Here is a 23,919-nt window from a genome sequence, read left to right as displayed (position 1 = left end):
CTGCAGACAAGTCTTGAGGAAAGGCAGTTCTGATGATAATTGCAGAGTGCGATTTGGGAACTGCTGGAAGTCCTGAGACCCTTTCAGGGCGTCTACAAAGTCACCTAATTTTCATAATAGAATTGTAATGATTCTGATTACTTCATAATGATTTAGTTTATCTTCTTCACTTTTGTTCTCCCTTAAGTATACACTGGAGTTTTCCAGAGACTAAGTGATACGTGATAGCACAAGAGAGTGACAGCAGAAGCAATTATGAACATTTGGCTGTCTTTTATTAAGCAAGATATTAAAGAGTTTTTCAAAAGTGTGGAACAATTCATTTTATGTAGTTATTTTTCATAAAAGACTAACATCTTTATGTTGACATTTAATAGGTTAGCTATTTGTTATTTTTTTTCAATGAATTAAGAAATGTTCTTTAAATTTCTCAATTGTAATTTCTAATATGATAAATATGGTTATATCCACATAGAAGTTTTTTGGGGTCTTCAAAATTCTTTAAAGACTCTGAAGCCATCCTGAAACTAAAACAATTTGAGAATTGCAGGTATGAAGAAGGTGAGCTGGAGTGGTGGAAGAAGGGTTCATTCCACAGGTTGGGGGAGCTTGAAATAGACTTTAAAGGCAGCCAAGTTAGGGGTGGGTGAAGAGGGACAGGGAAGGGTGTTTCAATATGGGGGCAAAGTTGTAAATAAATGGGAATGGACCTCTTGTATTCAGGCACTCAGAAATTTGGCAGGCTGGATTGGGCACCTGGGTTGCTCAGTTGGTTAAGCCTCTGACTCTTGATTTCTGCTCAGGTCATAATCTCGCAGTTCGTGGGTTTGAGCCCCACATCGGGCTCCGTGCTGACCAGAGCCTGATTGGGCATCTTTCTCTCCCTATCTCTCTGCCCTTCCCCTGTGCTCTCTCTTCCTCTCTCTCTCAAAATAAGTAAATAAACATTTTTTAAAAAATGGCTGGCTGGAAACCAGAGTTTGCATAAGAGATAAAGTGGTATGATTGATTGGGCCCACGATGTAGAGTATCACTAATGGTAGCCCAATACTTGACTGTGTGGGATGTGAGAAGTAATGGAAAGTTTTTGGGTAGGAGACAAGCATAATAGTACTTCATAACCATATTTTAGAACAAATTAATTCTGGCATGGCATGTTGGAGATCTTGAGGTAGGATACATCAGAATGAGAGAGTCCCACTACAAGGCAGTTGTAGTCATTAATGTGTGAGGGGAAAAGGGTCTAACCTTGGGATAATGGTGACAAAAAGGAAAAATATGGGATGAATACAAGACAAAGATAGAACAAAAACCAGCATAATTTAATGACTGACAGGTAGGAAAGAAGGGAGAAGAGTCAAAGATGTGCAAGACCTTTATTATTAATTGTTCATTGAGTGCCTCTTCTAGTACAGTGTCAAACCCTGGTCATACAAAGAAGATTGTAGTAGCTTCAGTGATTTTACTTTGGTGGTGTGGCAGAGTTTTCCTCAGCCGCATCTACTGCCGGCAGCAAATGCTTATAAAACCTCCTGATTTTTCCTTCAATTTTTATCCTTTTTTATCACCCCTCCTTTTCTAAAATGTGCGGATGGAGAATGGAGGGCAAAGATGGGTAGCGTGGTGTCCACTACCTTGTTGACACCTAAGAAATGTCTGTTGAATATTCTACTTTCCTAGTCGCTGCTTGTAATGCTGCCTGCTAATAATGCTGCTGAATCTTGGTGCTACTTGTGACGTACCTGGTACCTGTCCAGAAGGCAGACTCTTGAGCTAATAGTCTTTGACTGGGCCCGGCAAGTTGCACTTGACCCTCTGAATAATCCTTATTAACTGTATGTAGAAATAATGGTTACTTACAGGTGCTGTGATGAACATATTAAAAGACATTTGTGAGGTAGTACCACGTTCGTAGCATATAGTAAGGGTCCGATATATGTTTAATTGAACTTTCAGAATAACAAGAACTAAGGCTCACGAAAGTTTGGAAGAAGTAGAACTAGGACAAATAAAAGTAGTATTTTCTACAGTAGATATTATACATGGAAAGTTTTGGGTTCGTCTGGTAATTCATAAAAATTAACGAAGAAATTTTAATAAAATTAATGAAGAAGAAACCAACAAGAGGTGATTGATTACTTTGAAAGTACCTTTCGGAAGGCAGCCACAAATGATGATGATTTTAGGAGAGAAAATGAGCATTCATACATTCTGGGCTTAAGCTAGACCCTATAGGGCATTTATGGTCTCAGAATTAGTTGAGGTTCAGCAAATATCACTTATTAGGTGTCATGGAATAAAGATCTGATATGACATTTTTTTGTGCGTGGCTATATCTTTTGTGCAGTAGTGACAACTTTAGAGTACCAGATGATGGCATTAATGCTTCGTAGTTTAGGTGAATTAAGTGCTAGTACTCAATTTATTGAGTATAAATTGACTTTATTTTATGGAGAACTGATTCCCTCTTTAGGAAGTAAAATAATTTACTATAGTTTTCCATCATTCTGTTTACTTGCTTTTCTCTTTCTCTGCATCACAGTAGAGAGACTTAAAAAAAAAAAAAATAAAGCTCTACCACTTAGTAATTGAATCAACAACTAGCCTTCATATTTTAATGTTTCTTATTTTTCTTAATATGTGTTTTCTTAGGCTTGCCGTATTCCAAACAAGCACCTCTTCTCACTAAATGCAGGAGAGCGAGGATGTTTTTGTCTTGCTTTCTCTCACAACGGAAGAATATTAGCAGCAGCCTGTGCTAGCAGGGACGGATATCCGATTATTTGTGAGTAATAATTCTGCCTGTTTAATCTGATCGAAGTCTATGTGGAAGACGTTGTTTAGTTTTTAAAATTCATTGAAATCTTAATTTGAGTAATCCTCCAGTTTTTTAACAATAATTTTACAGCTTTCTATAAAATTTATATTCAGGAGTAGAAAGAGAATGACCAAATGAAGGATGGTAAGTTTACTTTTAAAACATGCAGGAGGATTTTTGTAAGCATTTTCTATTTTAAAATAGAAATTTAGAAATGTGCAGGCATTAATAAATCTCATGAGGAATTCTAGTCCATTATGGTCAGTTGGTAACAGTGATAATTTAAATTATGAAAGCCTTTGAATTTCATATGCATTAGAAGGGTTACATCTGGGGGCGCCTGGGTGGCGCAGTCGGTTAAGCGTCCGACTTCGGCCAGGTCACGATCTCGCGGTCCGTGAGTTCGAGCCCCGCGTCAGGCTCTGGGCTGATGGCTCGGAGCCTGGAGCCTGTTTCCGATCCTGTGTCTCCCTCTCTCTCTGCCCCTCCCCCGTTCATGCTCTCTCTCTGTCCCAAAAATAAAAAAAATAAAAAAAAAACGTTGAAAAAAAGAAGGGTTACATCTGGCTCAGGAGTATCTAGAGAACGACTTCTCATTATGGTAGAGAAGTCAGCAGTGGCCCAAACCCACTCTCAAATTGCTTCTAAAAAAAATATAGAAAACCTTGTTGGGGTGCCTGAATAGCTCCATCAGTCAAGCCTCCAACACTTGATTTTTGCTTAGGTCACGATCTTATGGTTCATGAGTTCGAGCCCTATGTTGGGCTCTGCGCTGACAGTGAAGAGCCTGCTTGGGATTCCCTCTTCCTTTTTTCTGGAGGTGCATGCTTGTGTTCATGCACTGTCTCTATCCCTCAAAAATAAACATTTAAAAAATATAGAGAAAACCATATTAAAATTTTCTGTAACAGTAGAGATCTTTTTTAAGTGAGCATCTCTTCTAGACTTAAAGGCATTAAGTACTTTCCCTTACTTTTTTTTCCTTTTTAAATATTTATTTATTTATTTTTGAGAGAGACAGAGCGAGTGAGGGAGGGGCAGAGAGGGAGAGAGAGAATTCCAAGCAGGCTCCACATATCAGCAGAGACCCAGGTGGGGCTTGAACCCATGGACCACGAGATCATGACCTGAGCCAAAATCAAGAGTTGATGCTTAACCAACTGAGCCACTAGGTGCCCCTACTTTGCCTTATTTCTTGCATAATTATGAAAACCAGCTTCCTCAGCAGGAAGTAACCCACTCCCTATGGGCATCTGCCCAAAGCACTAGGTAGTGTTGAACTTCCCTCAGTCTCACACAGTTTATTTCTTAGCAGATTTATTCTTTCAGCAGGGACTTCTAATTGGCTTGATTAACATTTTTTAAATAAACATTAAATGTTAAATAAATCAAATAAATATTTTTTTCATGAAATGTTAGTTTAAAAAAAAACATATTTTTTTGTGTAGTTTTATTATAGCCATGCTATTTTAAAAATTCATCAAAACCTATTCATGAAGGAGAAAAGATTCTTAAGAAACATACTCCAGAGTGTTAATAGTGATTTATTTCTTTCGGGCAGTGAAGGAATTATTTTCATTCTCATTTATGTTTTCAACATTTCAGTGACAAATGTTACTTTATGCTTAAAAACAACTTGTGCAAAATGCTATATAAATTTAGACGTACTTATTGCTTAAGTCTCAAAAAACAGAAGAAGAATTTGGTCTTTGGTTTTTGATTGTTTGGTTATGATGTGTCTGCTTGAAATTTATTTAGCTTGTTAGATGTGTGGATTAATGTCTTCACAAAATTGGGAAGTTTTCAGTCTTTCTTTCTTCGCATTGTTCTATCTGCTCCTTCCTATTTTTTCTCTTCTGAGACTCGTCATCTCTTTGTTGATACACTTGGTGGTGTCTCACAGGTCCCTGCAGCTTTATTCTTTTATCTTCATTCTTTTTCTCTCTTTTCCTCAGACAGCATAATCTCAAATGACCTATCTTCAAGTTTGTTGATTTTTCTGCCAGTTCAGATTTGTTATTGAGCCCCTCTAGTGAATTGTTTATTTCCATTATTGTATTTTTCAACTCTAGAATTTTTTGGGTTTTTTATATATAATTTCTGTCCCTTTGTTGGTATTTTTTGGTGAAAATTATTCCTAATTTTTAAGGATAGTTTTCTTTATATCTTTGAGTATATTTGTAAAAGTGGGCTTAAAGTCTTTGTCTAGAAATACCAACATCTTGGCTTCCTCTTAGACAGTTTCTGTGGACTGCCTCATTTCTTTGTATGGCCATAGTTGACTGCTTGGTTTTTCACGTCTCCCTAATTTTGTGTTGAGAAGTAGATATTATTACAGTGTGGCTGTTCAGGAAATCAGATTCCTTTCCTTCCCCCTCCTATCTACCCACCCACCCAGGATTTGTTGTTGTCTCTGAAGTCTCTGCTCACTTAACTTGGTGGTTAGCCACGGTTAGAGATTTTTAAATGTCTTGACTGAGCAGATCACCCAGCCTTTGCCAAGGGGATCTGTGTGTGCATTGGGATGTACTCTTAACATGTTGCGGTAGGCAGTTTGCAACTCTGCCATAGCCTTCACTTTATGTTTGCACAGAGCCTCCTGAGGTCAGCCAGAGTGAGAGAGGGCCTAGAGTCTTTCACTCACATGTACATGTCCTGCTAGATTCCCAGGAGTTTGTTGGGTCTTTTTGAAGTCCCCTATGGACATCTCATTCTCAGTGTTTTCCTTTTAAGTTTTTTGCTCAGCCTCTTCTTAGCCTCAGTTGGCATCACTGCCTCAGACAGCTATGCCACTGATTATTTCAGCGTGTACCCTAGGGTTAGGGCTGTTCGCACAGAGCATGCTCTGAGCCCAGTTAAATAAAGCCAAGCCCTGAGAATGGAGACTTTCAGGGAACTGCTAGACTGTGTTAATAGCAGTAAGTCTTGGGGATGGTGATTTGGGGGAGCTTCATACCTCTTCTGCCCCATCCTGTGGCTGCTATGCTGCTGGCTTTAAGTTGTGAGGCTATTGATTTTTAAAGCTCCTTTGGAGCTTGGGGGAAGAGAATGGGAACACGGCAAGTCAAAACACCACGAAGCTCAGGTTCTTACCAAGATTCAGCTGTTTTTCTTAAATAAATGCTCCTCATATTGTTGCAAACCTTTGTTTAATTTCTAGAGTTCTGAAAAAGTTAATTTGGATAATTTTGGCAGTGTTCTCTTTGTTTTTATCAGGGAGCAGATATTCGGAAGTCCTTCTGTTGCTATTCCGGAAGTAATTCTGTTCTGCTTAGTACTTTAAAGGGGATTTGGTTTTACCACTAGGTGGAAGTAGAGACTTGCACACTTTGTTGTTCTAAATTCAGTCATTGTCTTGGAAGATTTTATTGTGAACCTAACTTACAGGAAAACCACAATGCCTTTTAATCAGATCGGGTCTTTGTTAATTCTCTTACTAAATCATTTTAGTATTAGAAATCTTTTGTGACAATAGCACAGTTCACATTTTTTCTTCAAAGAATTAAAATTCTGTTGGAATTTAATTTTCAGTAAACTAATGCTTTATTCATGAAAGCCCAAATTATAGAATCTTTGGAGTTGCAATTTAAATGTTATTTATTATTTGATTAATGATTGTCAAAGATTATTAGAAAAATTGCTTTGAAGTGATGAGAATAAATGTTAATTGGAGCATATTGTAAAATTTTGTATGTGGAGATTCTTGTGTCTAAAGGAAATGAAAAACTGTTTTTAAGTAGACTTTGAAATTTTTTATGCTAAAATATCTTTGGTGATAATATTCTTGGAGGCAGTGCTTACCTTATGTACATACAGATTATCGTAAACTATGTATTTATGTATTACTGGATTGAGAGTCTCTGTCCTGGAAACCTACTAATTTTTGAATATTTTCATTAGTATACGAAATTCCTTCTGGACGTTTCATGAGAGAATTGTGTGGCCACCTCAATATTATTTATGATCTTTGCTGGTCACATGACGATCGCTATCTCCTTACTGCCTCATCTGATGGCACCGCCAGGTTAGTATCCTTGAGAAGTACTTCTTCTGTACGTTGCTTGCCGTCAAGGAAAGTAACTAATGCATCAGTTATGTTTGGATGATCAAGCGACTATCAGAGATGCATCCTACAGACTGATTAGATGAGTCGTAGTGCAAAATTTTTTTCCTGAAGATGTTTTTGTTAAGTGTATTAGGTAATGTATAATACTTTTGGTCTCAGTGTCTTTCAGTGATCATTATATACACTGTTTGATTAATACTTTGACATAAGGTTATTAAACAATTGATCTTTTCCCCAAAATATAAGCTCTTAATGGTAGGGGTCTGTCTCCACTGTTAGCTCTATGCAGGGGCCAGGCCATAGTGCTGCACTATACGTGGTACAGGGCCAGTAAGGTTTCCTCTGCTCTCCAAAAGTATGGCATTTTTCCTAGGACAAAAATGGCATAAAATGAAGAAGTAATTACTGTTAATGTATATGGAAAAGTTTTTGAGTGTTCCCAGACCTAAAAATAGCCTCTTGGACTTTTCTGATACCAAAGGACATGTCTTGCTAATGGATGCACACAATAAACTGGGATAAAGCGGAGATGCTCACAGATACAGTTCAGAGCTAGAGCAGCTCAATGTGGAGATGCTGAGTGTGGTTTCCAGGGAAGAGCTTGACGGTGCTACTCGCTGCTTGGGGTGTGTGCTGCCTCTGTAAGGGCTCACTGCAAAACAGATGCTGAACCCTAGTTTTGCTTTTCTCCTTTTTTCATCAAAGCAAAAATTCTCTTCAGCTGTCTTTGGGTTAGTGAAAACAAACCAAAAAGTACTAACACAGGTCTTAGGCAAAAGCAAAGTGGTATAATGCAGACTTTCGAAAAGCAGGGGAAACTTGTAAGTGAATATGCGCCTCATGTTTTAAGAGTTTTCTAGATTGTCAGTATTTGCATTTTTCAGAATGTCAGTCATGAAATAATCTAACCCCTTCCAACCTAATAAGTATCACAGTAGCATTTTTAAAAACTACTTTGTGAAGTGCCATTGACACTGTTTTAGCTGCTTGCTCTACCTTGCGTGTAATAGAAATGTATTATTAGGCAGCTTTTCAGAATGCCTTTATAGATGTCATTTAATTTGATTCCAACAAATATAGGTGGGTGCACATAAACATTTATTATTTCTTTTTTTTTCTTTTCTTTGGAATTGCAATGCACTTTCCAAACACCCTTCATTTTAATGGGACTCTGGCTGATAATCACTGAGGTTCTTTTTTTTTTTTTTTTTTTTGCTTTTTTTTTTAATTTTATTTTTTATTTTTTAAACTTTACATCCAAATTAGTTAGCATATAGTGCAACAATGATTTCAGGAGTAGATTCCTTAGTGCCCCTTACCCATTTAGCCCATCCTCCCTCCCACAACCCCTCCAGTAACCCTCAGTTTGTTCTCCATATTTATGAGTCTCTTCTATTCTGTCCCCCTCCCTGTTTTTATATTATTTTTGTTTCCTTCCGTTATGTTCATCTGTTTTGTCTCTTAAAGTCCTCATATGAGTGAAGTCATATGATTTTTGTCTTTCTCTGAGTGACTAATTCCACTTAACATAATACCCTCCAGTTCCATCGACATAGTTGCAAATGGCAAGATTTCATTCTTTTTGATTGCCAAGTAATACTCCATTTTGTATATATACCACATCTTCTTTATCCATGCATCCATCGGTGGACATTTGGGCTCTTTCCATACTTTGGCTATTGTTGATAATGCTGCTATAAACATGGGGGTGCATGTGTCCCTTTGAAACAACACACCTGTATCCTGTGGATAAATGCCTAGCAGTGCAATTGGCTGGGTCGTAGGGTAGTTCTGTTTTTTGTTTTTTGAGGAACCTCCATACTGTTTTCCAGAATGGCTGCACCAGCTTGCATTCCCAACACTTACTATTTCTATACACTAAGAAGCTGATACTTGGAGCAGTTCACGATCCCCTCTGACTTCACTCTTCTGCTTCCTGCTTTTCTAACACACTTTGTAGCAGATACTCCTTGCGTCTGGATCCCTTCTTTTACTAGTCTTATCAGCTTCCTTTTTAATATAAGATGTCTAATTGATTAGGATGTTATCATTACCGTTTACTTTATATTTAAATGCAAAAGGTAGTAATTGGTGAGCATTGATTTCCTTCCCTGTGTAGCTGGGAACCTGCTATGCGTCCCTCCTTACGTTATCCTCCACAACCTGTGGTCTGCTTATTTTCTCGGCATAGCCATTCTGTCTGATGCCAGGTTGTACTAGAGAACAGTTTATAACCCTGCCAAGGCCTGACTGGATTTGTAAGTCTTAAAATCACTTGAGCTCTCATCTCAGCTGCACAATCCTTTTCCTTATCAAAATTCAGCTGTTTCCCCTCATTTCTCTGGCGGCATATCCAGGCCTCATGGCACTTCAGGTTCTGTACACTGAGTCACATCTTCCCACTTTCATTAGCTGAATGCCTTCAGCTTACAGTGAAATTAAGCCAGACACGCACTTCTTGTATTTCCCTCTGGTTTTCCACCCAGTGTCTATCATGTACCCATCTTTATCTCTGTCTGCTGCCTTAACAAAAATGTGAATAAAGACACTTTTTCCGGCCACTCTTTGATCTATGCTTTTAATCTCAGTCCTTCAGTCTGCAGCTCTGTTTCCTACCTCTTGTCTCTTCACTATCTTCCTGTTTATTGACTTTGTCCTGTCATCCTAAAAATACGTTCACATCTTCTTATCTTAAGAAATCTTTTTCTCAACTCTTTCTCCTTTCCAGACTACCACATTATTTTTCTTTCTACACCATCAAGGGCATTCTATGCACATTGTCTTTACTTCAACCCAGTTAGTCTGGCTTTCACTCCCATTCTGCTAGATAAACCTTCTTCAAGAGGTCAGCAGTCACTTGCTGATTTTCAGATCCCAGGGCCAGTTTTGGTCCTTATACTGTTTGCTTTCACTGCAGTACTTAATTATTGACCAGTCTTCAAATATTCTCAGTTAATGGTTTCCTTGACAACCTCTTCTGTTTCCTTTTTATTGTGACTCTGGCCAGTTCTCATTCCCTGCCTCCTGTTCCTCCTCCTCTGCCTATCCTCTGTAGATGTTTATTCCTGGAATCCTCTTCTTGTCATCTTCCCTGGTTTGGGGTGCTCGACCTGGTCTCTCTCATCTTTCCCGGTTTGGAGTCTCAGTCATAGGCTGTGACTTCTAGTGCCCACTTTTTTCTGAATTGCACTTTCTGTTACATACTTCTGTCTGGACTGTCCAGTGGCACCTCAGATCCGACTTGCTGATAATCACAAAACTTTGCTTTCCTCTTTTAGTTCTCTTGTGGATTTTTTTAATGGCATCCTTATCCACCTTGTCTCCTGAGCCAGGAACCCAGGGAGCCTCGTTTCTTTTTTTACTTCCCACCATTCCTCCCCGCATCCAAGCAGCGCCACGGTCTGTCGGTTCACCCTTCTAAAAGGCTCACCATTCTGTCACACTCTTTCTGTCCTCACTGGTGTTACCATCATTCAGGCCCTTGCTATCTGCTCTTAAACTGTTGGTGCTGAACTTTCCCACTGTTCAGTCTTTTGTTCCTCCATCTTTCCAAAACCATCTTTCATAATGCCTTGATTTTCAGAAGTCTTTGATTACCACCACCCTTTTGAAAATGTTCCAGTTCCCGGGGCGCCTGGGTGGCTCAGTTGGTTGGACATCCAATTCTTGATTTTGGCTCAGGTCAGGTTGGTGGGATCGAGCCCCATGTCAGTCTCTGTACTGACAGCATGGAACCTGCTTGGGGTTCTCTCTCTCCCTCTCTCTCTGCCCCTCCCCTGCTCACATGAGGACATGCGAACACATTTTAAAAATTGTAAAAGAAAAAGGAAAGAAAGAAAGAAAGAAAGAAAAAGGAAGGAAGGAAGGAAGGAAGAAAGAAAGAAAGAAAGAAAGAAAGAAAGAAAGAAAGAAAGAAAAAGAAAATATTCCAGTTCCTTAGCATGGCATAACAAGCTTGTTTCTCATTGACCCTACACCCTTGTCCTGTGCACTTGCTATATGCCCTCGGCCTCACCCACACAGTCTTTTGAAATGCCCTTAGTATCTTACCCTCTTTGAAATCCCTGTGCCCTGTAGCCTTGCCTCCTCTTCCTGTGCTTAAATGCCCTTTTCCTAGCCTTCCTGCCCAACTCAGTGACTCAGCAAACATTTAAGTGCCCTTTATGAGCCACCATGGGCTCATAGTCATCATTTAAAACTCAGCTCAGATTTAACCATTTCTTGAAGACTCTTGGATTTTTCCACACCGCACATAATATGTTGCAGTACAGTATACTTTTTTCTTTTTGTAGCTTTGAAATTTATACTGATTGAGAGCTCTTGGCATCATAAAAATAATGTGTAGATTAACTGAGTGAAGAGAGAAACATTGTGACTAGAACCAAAAAGAGTGAGGTTTTTGAAAGGGGTAAGGACTACTAAAAATGAATAAGCTAATGTCAAAAGGAAAAGAATTAGAGTTGGTAATGCCAAGAGTGGCAGAGGGATGAGTTTCTCTGGCTGTTTCTTTCATCTTCCTGGGGATCCACACCACATGTTAGTGTCTCCTGAGTACAACTGTTTCCCACTGGATAGCTCTCTGCCATGTAAGTTTAACCAAAATCTTTAGCTGTCATCCAGATAATTTGTATTTTTCTCTAACCGGCAACTCCTAAAATAATCCAGTTTTTCCCATGTGTAATGGCTCCAGTTAGGCACATAGGTCCCTATGCCACCCTTAATCCCACATACTGTTTAACTTCATGTTTTTTCTTACCCAGTTGTAATAATTTTTTTTTGTGCGCTCACCTAGTCATTACAAGTTTGAGTATCTCCTTGTTCTTTGTGATTAGCCTATTTTTCCCCCAGACTCATTAATATGTTTCTTTTGTTCTTGGATTCAACCATTGCTTGCTTGATGAAAGCCATCATTCACACCAGTTAGGTCTTCACATAAAAAGCTTCATTTTTATTTTAAAATGCTGTGTCTGGATTTTTTTTTTAATTTTTTTTAAACATTTATTTATTTTGAGAGACAGAGACAGAGCAGGAGCAGGGAAGGGGCAGGGAGAGAGAGGGAGGCACAGAATCCAAAGCAGGCTCCAGGGTCTGAGCTGTCAGCACTGAGCCAGATGTAGGTCTCAAACCCTTGAACTGTGAGATCATGACCTAAGCCAAAGTCAGACGCTTAACCGACTGAGCCACCCAAGTGCCCCCAAAAATGCTGTGTCTGTTTTAATTTAGCTGTTTTTAAGGTATGATTGCTTCATTTCTATCCGCTATATAGTATTTCAGATTATACCACTGACATTTTTTAGCAAGCAACTGAAGTTTTCATCTTTTAAACAATCTTCACAATATTAATCACAAATTAATGATTTTGTTCTTTAAGTACTCTATTTCATGCAGCATTCACTCATTGAAAGTATTGCTATGGTAAAAATGTTTATGCAGTGACATACATGCTTTATTTTTACTTGAAAACATGTTCTTTCACTTCCTTCATCATTAGTTTGGATTCCTAGTAATTGAAGATCATATCCTGTATTTGAAGCAGCTGCTGAAAAAATGCATAGAATGTTATTCTTAAATGGCAACCATATTTTTTCTTTCTTCAATAATTTTGAAAAGGACTTAATTTACTTTAGTTCTTAGGTAGTAATTAAAAGAATGAACTGTAAATCTCATTAAAAAATTAATATATTTTTCTAATTCTAGTAATTTAGTAAAAAAAAACAGTGTTCTACACTCATTTAGTAGCTGTCTGTTGTTAGATTTTTCCAATTTTTACACATTGACTAGAATTGCAGAGTTTCTGACATAACAATTTTAACGCTTGAGATTTACTCTTTTGTCAAGACTGTAGCAGTGACAGTAACACTGCTTTTTAAAAATTGTCCATTATTTAGAGGAAGAGATAACGAGAGTGTTGAACATAAGTTGATTATTTAGTGTAAGGTAGTCTGTTTTCTATCAAAAATCATAATTATTTTAATCTTATGCAAGTATTCATACAGTTATTTTATTACAGCTTTTAAGTCTTTGAGATCATGTTCTTTATCTATGCTATGAAATTACATATATAAGGTTAATGGAGTATCTTGTTCTCTAAACCTCTACAGTGAGCACTTTGCAAAAGCAATATACACAACCTAAGTGGGGAATAATTAAAGCTCTCTCTAGATTTTATTTTTTGTGTGTAATGTACTAAATGCAGTATTTTACCAACTATACAGTGTGTATTTAATCAATGACAAAAGTAGGTATGTTTAAGAAAAACAGACCTATCCAAATATAATTTTTCATTTTACAGTATAGTTACAATTAGTAGACAAATTAACGTGGTTCATAATAACTAAGAAATAGCTTTGTCAAACTGTAAAGAACCCCAGCCATCAAATCTTTGATCATATTATTTTTGATTGTTAGGAAATTTAGTTTACCATTGGTTGTTATCATTGCTTACTTGAGTCCCATTGGCTGTGTTTTTAGAGAAAGTTTTAGAAACTTGTGCATTTCAGAAGCAATATATAACTTTTTATCCTTTTCCAGGATATGGAAAAATGAAATAAATAGTACCAGTACTTTCAGAGTTTTGCCTCATCCTTCTTTTGTTTACACGGCTAAATTCCATCCCGCTGTGAAAGAGGTGGTGGTTACAGGGTGCTATGATTCCGTGATACGGATATGGAAAGTTGATATGAGAGAGGATCCTGCCGTATTGATCCGACAGTTTGACACACACAGGAGTTTCATCAACTCTCTCTGTTTTGATGTTGAAGGTATGTCACAATATATTCCAAATGAAAGATAGTTGCATGAAGAATTTTTTTTAATTTTATTTCACCAAGATAATTTTTTAAGTTTGAGAGGGATTTTGTGTATTGATAATTGTACGTATTTGTACATATGTGCATTTTGCAGATCATGTGGTAGATGTAGGCACAGATTTAGCACTGACGGAGTTTTGTTTGTAATTTTAAGTTCATTAAATTCCTAAACATTTATATTCAACTAATATTTACTGTGAGAACCAGTCATATATCATATCTCATAAATATATTTCATTGGATTGGTGATTATCCCCTCAGTAGGTTTTTTTGTTTTTTGTTTTTTTTTTTAAGATTTATTTATTTTGAGAGAGAAAAGTGTGAGTGGAAGAGGGGCAGGGAAAGAATCCCAAGCGGGCCCCACACTGTCAGTGCAGAGCCCAATGGGAGCTCAAACCCACAAACTGTGATATCATGACCTGAGTGGAAGTCGGACACTTAACTGCGACTGAGCCACCAGGTGCCCCCTCAGTAGGTTTTTTTTTTTTTTAAGTGGCTTTTGAGTGAAAGGGTTAAAATGAGGAAGAACGGGAAATACCAAAAGAATATTAGATAGATAGTGGGAGAAACCTGTATTTTACACTGTGTACTGAGCACCACTGCATTCAGCTAACAGTTAATAGGTATATGTTATAGAGTCATCTAAATGTATCTGAAGAAATTTTCAAGAAAAAAACATTTTCTATTATCGGCAATGCTTAAAATGTTTTCAGCTTTCTCGTATCATGAACATGATTTCTATGAATACGAATTTTATTTATATATATGTGTGTGTGTATGTTTATATATATATATGTATATATATACATATATGTTTATATATGTGTATATATATATATAAAGCTTTGTTGCACTATTATTTTCTTAACATAAATTCCTAGATGTGAGGTTACTGAGTCAAACATTTCTAGAGTCCTTGCTATGTGGTTTAATGTTTTAAATACTTTACATGTGTAAACTAGTTTATTCCTCACAAAATCTGTATGATTATGGTATATACCTTCACAATATTTCAGACGCTGGATATACAGACTATAGCTATAATTAATTAGTATGGGATCCAGATCAAAATGACAATACTGCTAATATATTCATTTTAACTATAAGGATGTTAAAAAATTGGAACACATTTAGAAAAGTCAACCAAGGATAGAAAGGTGTCTGTAAACTTTGTCATAGTAGAAGTAACCCAGATTATGAAAAGAGGAAGGAATTTCTTCAAATATTTGACTAAGACCTTTATACATGAAACAAAGAAAGTCAGTCTGTGTTGCTTCCAGTAGGTAGAGATGGGACCAAAGCTGCAGAAGGCAGATATTCTTTGTTCAGAATTAGGAAGAACATTCTAGCGTACAGAGTAGTTCATCAGTTGAATAGCTGCTTTGTAAAATATTAAGTTCACAGTTGCTAGACAATTGTCTGTTCATTATGGTGTGGTAGACATTCCTGAGTGGGTGTGAAGTTGAATTCGATGGTCTCTGAGGTTCCATTCAACTATGAGAGGGTTTGACTCTAAGAATGTATGTTAAACTGAAGCACCTGTTACTTTTTATTTTATTCATTCCCTGATCATTTACTGAGTTTCTACTGGTATCAGGCACTTTGCTAAAAGTATGTATAAAATATAGGTGTTTTTCCAGGAATACAAAACAGATTATATAGGTTAATGAAAGTGAGCAATACAGACATATTGGATAATTCGAATAATTTGTTTGGCTTTATAATTTGAACCATATACAAATGCACTAAGATGCTCATTTCTTTTTGTATTCAAGTTCAAGTAAGTGACAAAGGGAAATAAGTCAAAAGTAATTCGGTAGAGTGAAGAATTCATTTAAAGATCATTGGGATTTGACTACAAATTGTGTTTTGGTTTTTGGCCTTTTTTTTTTTTTTTTTTTCACTAAAACACCTTTTAATACCCCTCTGCTTCTTTGTTATACTGGGCTGTGTTTTACCCATTTCATATTATTTGTTTCTACCTGTGTGTAGCACTTATAAAAGAGTAATTTTACTTTTTTTTAAATAGGTCATCACATGTATTCAGGAGATTGCACAGGGGAGATTGTTGTTTGGAATACCTATGTCAGAGTTAATGATGTGCCACATTCAGTGCATCACTGGAGTGTAAATAAGGTATAAAATCATACTTCATATTTAGGGTTTAATTAAAGAAATTAGAAAAAATTGAACCACATGAATTTAAAAATATGATGTCAGGACACTCTGTTCTCTCTTCTCAAAGAAAAGTGAAGTTTTTCTCAGTCCCTGCAAGCTATCATTGATTAATTATCAAGTCTTCCTGATGGCTAATTGGTGATATAGCAACTTAGTGAAAATTTTCATTTTGGTCAGACTTCTCTTCCTTATTTTGAACCCTAATTTGTGATATGGCGTTCAGTGATCCACTACTGAAATTATGCCCAAATGAGGCATATGTTAATATTACCATCTCTAAGTCATAACTTCTGTTATCTGCTATTCATATTCTTTCTTTTGACCCAATAACATCACTCTAAAAACAACATGCTCAACATTTTAACAGTCGTGTCTTTCACAATGATGTAATCAAAATTAAGTAATTATGAGTGGGGTCTACTATTCAATCACTATAATTGCTTTCATTTAAACTTTGCTAAGTAGGCAGAAACAAATGAATAATCTTTCATTTTCGGAGTGTTTTTAAGGTGGCTGGTATATTAAGCAATTTTGTTGGTGCGTATTCGGTACTTTTTAGTTAAAAATACAAAGTGAATTCTTAAACTTGAGTTTTGTATAAGTTGATATAGTTTCTAATATGCTATAATTTATTCTTAAGTTTTTGTTCTTCTATAACAGTTGTCCTCATTTGAAGTAAAGACGCTCTAAGTGAAAAAGAATTTTTATGAACTTTAGTTGAATCTATCAGATCTGTTTAAAAAACTGTCTATTCTATTTTTAGTCATTCTCATCTAGTCTCTCAGATTAATGATTGATGGCTTGGAATTCGTGTTGTAGATTAATTTCACACACTTTGAAAAGAACTTTCTAATTCTTATATATCTGAGGGATCGGCAAAACTCCAAAGTCGCCTATTCCAGTAATTTGCGTGTAGAATGCGAAGTCTATTATTTGTGTTAAATATCGTGTGTTTCTTTACCTCAGTATAGTAGCTAGCTAAAAGGCAAATTTATCTTCAAAATCGACAGCCTGGTAGTTACTTGAGACAGTCCAAAATAAAAAGTCAGGAAATGAACTGGAATGTCTTTCAGTAGCTAATGCCCTAGAACAAACTGTAGACTCTGATTTCTTATGTGGTTCTCTTCAGCCAGCAGTGAGACATGTGAGGTTATACTCAGCTGTCCCTTAAGATGAAGTGTCCGTGTGCTGTTGCACACACTCCTTGTTACAGGACACGGGCTTCAGAACTAGGGCGTTCTTAGTTTGAAGATGAGTACGATAAAGAAAACTATAAAGGAAATCATTAACAGATACTACAAACGCTAGACCTGCTAGCACTTTTGTCAAATTCATGCCTAACATAACTTGTTAGACAGCTCTGTGTTTTTGATTTTGCACCTTTGCATCTGTGTAAATGTTTCTCAGACCCCCAACAGTGCATCCCCGACCCCAAGTTGTTGTAGTTCAATTAGTATAACCCCCATCTGTGCTGTCAGTGTTTGGCTCTTTTCTGTAACTTTTAAAAAGGAGCTAGCGGTGGGTCTCAGTGTCAGACAGCGATAGCGTGGGCTCAGCTGCTGCTCCCGGAACTGTAGCCCTCTGTACTCCAGCTGGTGCCAAACCTCCCCTGAAGAGGAGACCCCTCTAGGAACTGGCGACAAAACATAATGTCGGAGCCTCAAAGGACATGAAGGCTAATTCCAAATTCTGCCTGCAGTTAAAGCAGACTTTCTGTTGACTCTGTGGACTTTAGTCTGAGCAGTTTTGCTTTAGTAATTCTTCCTTGTGAGGCTTATCCAGGCAGATTTTCCTTCAGTATGTATGTCTTTCTTGACATCATTAGCCAGGAGTCTTCCATGGCTGCCTTAAATAACTATCAAAAAAAAAAAAAAAAAAATCCCGGAGGCTCAGGTGCACTTTAGATTTGGCTCCACCATAACCCACCACCACAGGGAGGAAGGCATTGCTGCTGGAGGTGTAATGGACATTAATACTGCTTTACAAGAGGTGCTGGAGACCACCCTCATCCACGGTGGCCTAGCACGTGGAATTCGCGAAGCTGTCAAAGCCTTAGACAGGCATCAAGCCCGTCTTTGTCTGCTTGCATCCAACTGGGATGAGCCTCTCTCTGTATGTCAAGTTGGTGGGGAGGCCCTTTGTGCTGAACACCAAATCAACCTCATTAAGGTTGATGACGACAGGAAACTGGGGGAATGGGTCGGCCTCTGTAAAATTAACAGGGAGGGAAAATCCTATAAAGTGGTTGGTTGCAGTTGTGTAGTGGTTAAGACTATCTGTGGCAGAGAGTCTCAGGCCAAGGATGTCATTGAGGAATACTTCAAATGCAAGAATTGAACAAATAAAAATCTTGGTTCTTGTTCCTTAAAAAAAAAAAAAAAATCCCTAAAACTACAATCTAAATTAAATGAGCTCAGAATAAGATGCCAGTAACATACCTTTTTCAGGATAAAGTGGAAATAAGTACATGAAAAAATGATCTCATACTGAAATAGAATTTGAAAGTTAACTCCGTACTAACTTTTGAAGTTATAAAAATTAGAATCTTTCTTATATGATGGTAAGCAAGAAAATTCAATGTTAGAAGTTATGTTTTAAGAAGTGCTGTTTATTTGGGAATATACTACAATAATGCTAATTAAGTGTAGCCGTATATAACAGTCAAAAAATACATATTATCAGCTTTATTTTCAACCTTCATTGGGAATTCTTTGGCTAGCAATTTTAAAGGGCGCTTTAAATTATAATTGAAAATGACTTCTTCAAATTAGTTTTGTACTCTAAAAGAGGCTTCATATTCAGTAAACTGTTCAGTGCTAATATTTTATAATCTTTTTTAATCATTTCAGGAAATTAAAGAGAGTGAGTTTAAGGGGATTCCCATAAGTTATTTGGAGGTTCATCCCAATGGAAAACGCTTGTTAATCCATACCAAAGACAGTACTTTGAGAATTATGGATCTCCGAATGTAAGTATATTTCAGTATTGACAGATTAAGCACTCATAGAATAAGAAATGAATTAATTCATATTTATAAAATGCAGCTGTAGTTTTTAAATAGACAGTTTTCCCTCTAGAGGACATCTGACAGTGTCCGGAAGCATTTTTGAATGTTAGTATTTAGTGGATAGAGACCAGATAGTATATAGTGGATAGAGACCAGAAATACTGCTAAGCATCCTACAGTTTATAAGACAGTGCCCCCACCTCACAACAAAGAGTTTTCTGGCTCAAATGTGAATAGTTCTGAAGTAGAAATATAGTCAGTTGCTCTTTGTTGTCACAATTAAAAAAAAAAAAGAAGAAACTTCTGCCTTAGATATCTTTTACTTTTATGATACTGGTATAGCGTAGTGCTCTGATATACTACCATAACAGAATGAGATGGCTTTTGATTAACATGTCCTTGTTTTTCTTATTCTGTTTTATTTCTAAATAAGGAAAGGAAGTATCCTTAATGTTAAAAGCAGAGAAGCGGGATTCTGGACAAACCAGCATGGTCTTCTGATGGTTCTTATTTGGTGTTAATAGTACTTGTAAAACAAACAAGAGAAGGCTAGTTCTGTTAGTTGTCACTATTGTATTTTGAAAGGAAAATGTGGTAGTCTACACTAGTTTATTCTGCAGTTATCTTTTAGGGCTAACTGTTAAGGCCTTCAGTGTTTATGTGGAGCTGTTCAGGGTACTGACATCAGTGCTATGAGAGAATGATTAGCAGAATTAGTTCATTAGGAGTTTATAATCTAGTTGAACTGCCTCCAAAATAACTCACAAAGCATTTAATGAGGCTAAATTGTGAGATCTTCTAGGATTGGAATCTGCTTATTCTTCTTACATACATAGTACCTATGTTATGCCTGGCTGATAGTAAGCACTTGATACGTATTTTTTTTTAATGAAGATAAATACATAATAAGAGGATTATATCCTTCATGGCAATAGTAAAGGTGATGATAGGTCTACTATAGTCTTCTATTAAAGGCTCTATGGAGAGGCTGGCCTTTGAGCTTGGTCTTGAAGGATGGATGGAATTTAGAGAAGATAGAAGTGTTGTCAGGAGGGTGGAAAACATGAAAAGCCTGGAATAAAATTCAGAGGTAGGTTAATAGAAGTTGTGTTCAAGGCAAGGTGGGTAAATCTGTAGAAGCATAAGTTTCTTGATAAGGAGTGCTGAGAGAGAATTTCTTTGGTTTTAAAGGTTGCTCATTTATTTTGAGAGAGGGTGCACATGCATGCAGGGGAAGGGCAGAGAGAGAGCGAGAGAGAGAATCATAAACAGGAGAGCATCCTAAACAGAATTGTACAGAGCCCAACGCGGAGCTCGATCCCACAAATTGTGAGATCATGACCTGAGCCGAAACCAAGAGCCGGACACTGAGCCAACTGAGTCACCTAGGAGCCCTGAGAGTTTTAGAAGTAGAGATTAGAGCCAGATTTTAGAAGGTCAGGCCTTAGAAGTTTGGTTATTCTCTTTTTAAGTAGTATGTAGTATTCAGCGTAGAATCATGCTTGAGCTCTAGAGGCAAACTGCTTAGAGTCAAATACTGCCTTTTCCATCCCTGACTAACTGATTAACCATCCTGTGCCTCTCTTTTCCTCCTCATTCAAATAGGGGAAATAATATACCATATTTGTAAGGGTTTTGCGGGGAATAAATTAGTTTACACATGCAAAGTGCTTAAAACATTACACCGTATAGCAAGGACTCTAGAAATGTTTGACCCAGTAACCTCAGGTCTGGGAATTTATGTGAAAATAGTTATAAAGCAGGGAAAAAGTACAATTACACAAGCTTGTTCATAGAAATCATGTTCATGGTAGGAGAAAGCTGGGAATATTCTGTTGTCTCATAGTAGAAGATTTCTTAAGGTACGTTTAGACTTGATACAATACATACCTACTAAAATGATAATACCTAATTTATACACTCTGACACAGAGGGCCATTATTCATGAGTCATTGTTAAATCGGGGACAATTGTGTGTCTACCTGGCACATAGTGAGCACTAAGATAATGTTATTATTCACAAGTGAAAAAGTCTAGAAAGTTGTATACCATATTTAATAGATGATTTAATCATATTTTTATGTAATATTTCTGCAAGTGTCCCAAGTCTGCATTGTGTGATTTTAAAAATTTATCACATGGGGTGGTAAATGGGTGGCTCAGTCAGCTCAGGTCTTGATCTCACAGTTTGATTCATGCTATTGAGCCCTTTGTTGGGCTCTGGATTCTCTCTCTCCCTTTCTCTGCCCTCCCCTACTCGTGCACACTCTCTCTCTCAAAGTAAGTAAACTTTTTTTTTTTAATTTATTACCTGGAAAAAATATGAGTATAAAAATTTTGTACATTTTTCAGTAACCAACTCAAATGCTACTTCTATAATATAGGCTCTCTCTGCATAGCTAGAAATAATCACTTTTATCCAAATCTGCAAAGTACTCTTTTTGTTCTTTTATGGCACTTTCTGTATCCATTTTCTGTTTTACATGGATGCATTCCTTCTCTGTCCTGCTAAATTAGAAACTCCCTGACCTCCGGGACTATCTCTTTCTTTATTCTACATCCGTCATAAAATGTCTCCCATGTAACAGAGTCTCAAAAATCGTTAAATGCAGGTGAAGTATTTAAGAGAAAAGGGTTTGTTTGTTTGTTTGTTTGTTTTTTAACCACCAGTCTTTTCCATGGTTAAGACAGGTTATATGTGTGAAATCTTTTTTGTTTATAGATTAGCAGCAAGGAAATTTGTAGGTGCAGCAAATTATCGGGAAAAGATTCATAGCACTTTGACACCATGTGGGACTTTTCTCTTTGCTGGAAGTGAGGATGGTATAGTATACGTTTGGAACCCAGAAACAGGTAAGTATTTCATTTATCTTAAAAATATTTTTTGGTTTGTTTTTATTTTGAATAAGGGTGAAAACTACCATTTTCTGGAATAATTTTCAAGGAAATTCTGATTTCAGGTTCTCAATTATGTTTATCAAAATGGAAAATGGGAAAGCTGATAATGGAACTAAGCTGCAGTCTAAATTTGTATTAACATTCTGTTCTTTACTGTTTTGATATCTTTCACATTATAATTCAATGTTTATAATGAGATATTATCAATCTTAAGAGAAGTATTTTTTATTGTGGTTGATATACAATATTATATTAGTTTAAGCTGTATGACAAACATAATGATTCAACAGTTACATAATTACAAAATGCTTGCAGTGATCAGTGTAGTTACCTGTGTCATCATACAAAATTATTATATTATTGACTATATTCCCTATCCTATATTAAGAGAAGTATTTAATTAAGGTTGTAATGCAAAATACAAAATATTTATAAGCTGAATTTGGAATATAAGTGAGTATACAAATGGCTACATATCTATAATATATTTTGTTGGAAACAAACATATTCCTGTCGAAGTTTTGATGTCTGAAACTTAATAGCAACTTACCCGGGGCGGGGCGCCTGGCTGGCTCTGTTGGTAGAGCATGGAACTCTTGACCTCACGGTTGTAAATTCAAGCCCTACATTGGGTGTAGAGATTACTTAAGAATAAAATCTTTAAAACAGAAAAGAAAAAAAAACACCATTTACTTCAATTACTGTAATTAATTATTCATTTGTGCCTCACCTTTGCTTTTCAAAAGAAAAGCTAAAACCACATAAACATTTCTTAGCACTAAATTGAGAGATTTTATAAAATTTAAAATATCTTTAATCAGTAGTATTTGGTTCACTGTGCTTATTCTCTTAATTTTTTTTTCCAAGTGTTTATTTAAATTCCAGATAGTCAACATGCAGCGTAATATTAGTTTTAGATGTAGAATTTAGTGATTCAGCATTTACACGCAGCACCTGGTTCACATCACAAGTGCCCGTCCTTAATCCACAGTCTCTCCATCTTTTCTTTAACATGTTTGACTAGTCAGTTCACTTAGTGTTGTTTTTTTTTTCTTACCGTGTTTTGATACTTTAGGATTGGTTTGGAAGTGTTAAATCTCTTTTCTCCTTCAATAAGTAGATCTAGATTCTTTGCTTTGTGAGTTCTGTTTTTCATAGGTTCCTTAGGCCTCTACTGTAGGTCTCTTTTAGCCATTAATAATCAGATATATCTTTAAAGCAGGTGGTATCTCAGTCTCTGGGGAAAAAAAAATAGAAAAATTTATTCCCCACCAGATCTCCCTCAGCCAGACAGTATCTTCAGTTTTAGAGCCTGCAAGTTCCTTATGAGTTCTCCCTGAGTTCTTTGTTAGTTGGCATTTGCTCAGCTCTGTCAGATTTCAGGGTCAGATACTTCTCTACTAGTAAGTTCTTTGTTTTTATTTTGTGCCTGGAAAACCTCATTGAAGAGGTTGAAGAGGCAGAGTAGAAAAGGTCCAACAGGATGAAAAATAGATATAAGAGTTACTTGGGCGATTAAGTGTCCGACTTCAGCTCAGGTCATGATCTCACAGTTCGTGAGTTTGAGCCCTGCATTAGGCTCTGTGCTGATAGCTCAGGGCCTGGAGCCCACTTCAGATTCTGTGTCTCCCTCTGTCTCTGCCCCTCCCCCCCCCTCGCCAAAATAAATAAACATTTTTTTAAAACTTAAGAGTTACTCAACTATTTTTAAGTATTTGAAGTTCTCATGTAAATAATATGAGCTTTATTATTACATACTGTAATTATTTTAGTAAGTTGCAGAATAATCTTCTAATGAGAGATATTTGAGATAGTACAAATGATTGAATGTCTTTTCTTATTTAGGAGAACAAGTTGCGATGTATTCTGACCTGCCATTCAAATCACCCATTCGAGACATTTCTTATCACCCACTTGAAAATATGGTTGCATTTTGTGCATTTGGGCAGAATGAGCCAATTCTTCTGTATATTTATGATTTCCATGGTAAGTTCACTGCTGATAAGTAAAGAATATTTCGAGGAACGTTTACTTTTAGACTTGGAATCATAGAAAGGTAGTCATCACAAGTCAAATTCACCTAAAAATTATTTGAGAATGTATTAACTAAATTTCAAAGGTAAATAACATTTAGGAAATATGG

General features: G+C 36.6%; 2 protein-coding genes across 10 annotated transcripts in view; both read left to right on the top strand.

Annotated features, from left to right (window-relative positions):
* AHI1 (Abelson helper integration site 1) overlaps window positions 1–23,919 on the top strand; it is a 222,134-nt gene that overhangs the window by 38,534 nt on the left and 159,681 nt on the right. For all 9 annotated transcript variants that reach the window (XR_007462863.1, XM_049654404.1, XM_049654402.1 and 6 more), the window contains 7 exons: window positions 2,653–2,785; window positions 6,719–6,842; window positions 13,416–13,645; window positions 15,723–15,829; window positions 18,721–18,839; window positions 21,601–21,731; window positions 23,622–23,762. Coding sequence is in view for 8 of the 9 variants with exons in the window: in XM_049654404.1 (XP_049510361.1) it covers window positions 2,653–2,785; window positions 6,719–6,842; window positions 13,416–13,645; window positions 15,723–15,829; window positions 18,721–18,839; window positions 21,601–21,731; window positions 23,622–23,762 (985 nt within the window). In the remaining variant the exon portion in view is untranslated. The remainder of the gene's footprint in view (window positions 1–2,652; window positions 2,786–6,718; window positions 6,843–13,415; window positions 13,646–15,722; window positions 15,830–18,720; window positions 18,840–21,600; window positions 21,732–23,621; window positions 23,763–23,919) is intronic.
* LOC125938932 (40S ribosomal protein S12-like) lies at window positions 17,735–18,713 on the top strand. The gene has a single exon (XM_049654411.1). The coding sequence runs from the start codon at window positions 17,834–17,836 to the stop codon at window positions 18,206–18,208; it is 375 nt and encodes a 124-aa protein (XP_049510368.1). The 5' UTR covers window positions 17,735–17,833; the 3' UTR covers window positions 18,209–18,713.

Source organism: Panthera uncia, assembly GCF_023721935.1.
Source record: "Panthera uncia isolate 11264 chromosome B2 unlocalized genomic scaffold, Puncia_PCG_1.0 HiC_scaffold_24, whole genome shotgun sequence".
Lineage (NCBI taxonomy): Eukaryota > Metazoa > Chordata > Mammalia > Carnivora > Felidae > Panthera > Panthera uncia.
The sequence above is the reverse complement of the archived record's forward strand: the minus strand, read 5'-3'. Positions and strand labels throughout refer to the sequence as shown.

Excerpts from the sequence above, each read along its gene's own strand:
- LOC125938932 (XM_049654411.1), top strand. The coding sequence starts at position 17,834 with ATGGACATTAATACTGCTTTACAAGAGGTGCTGGAGACCACCCTCATC.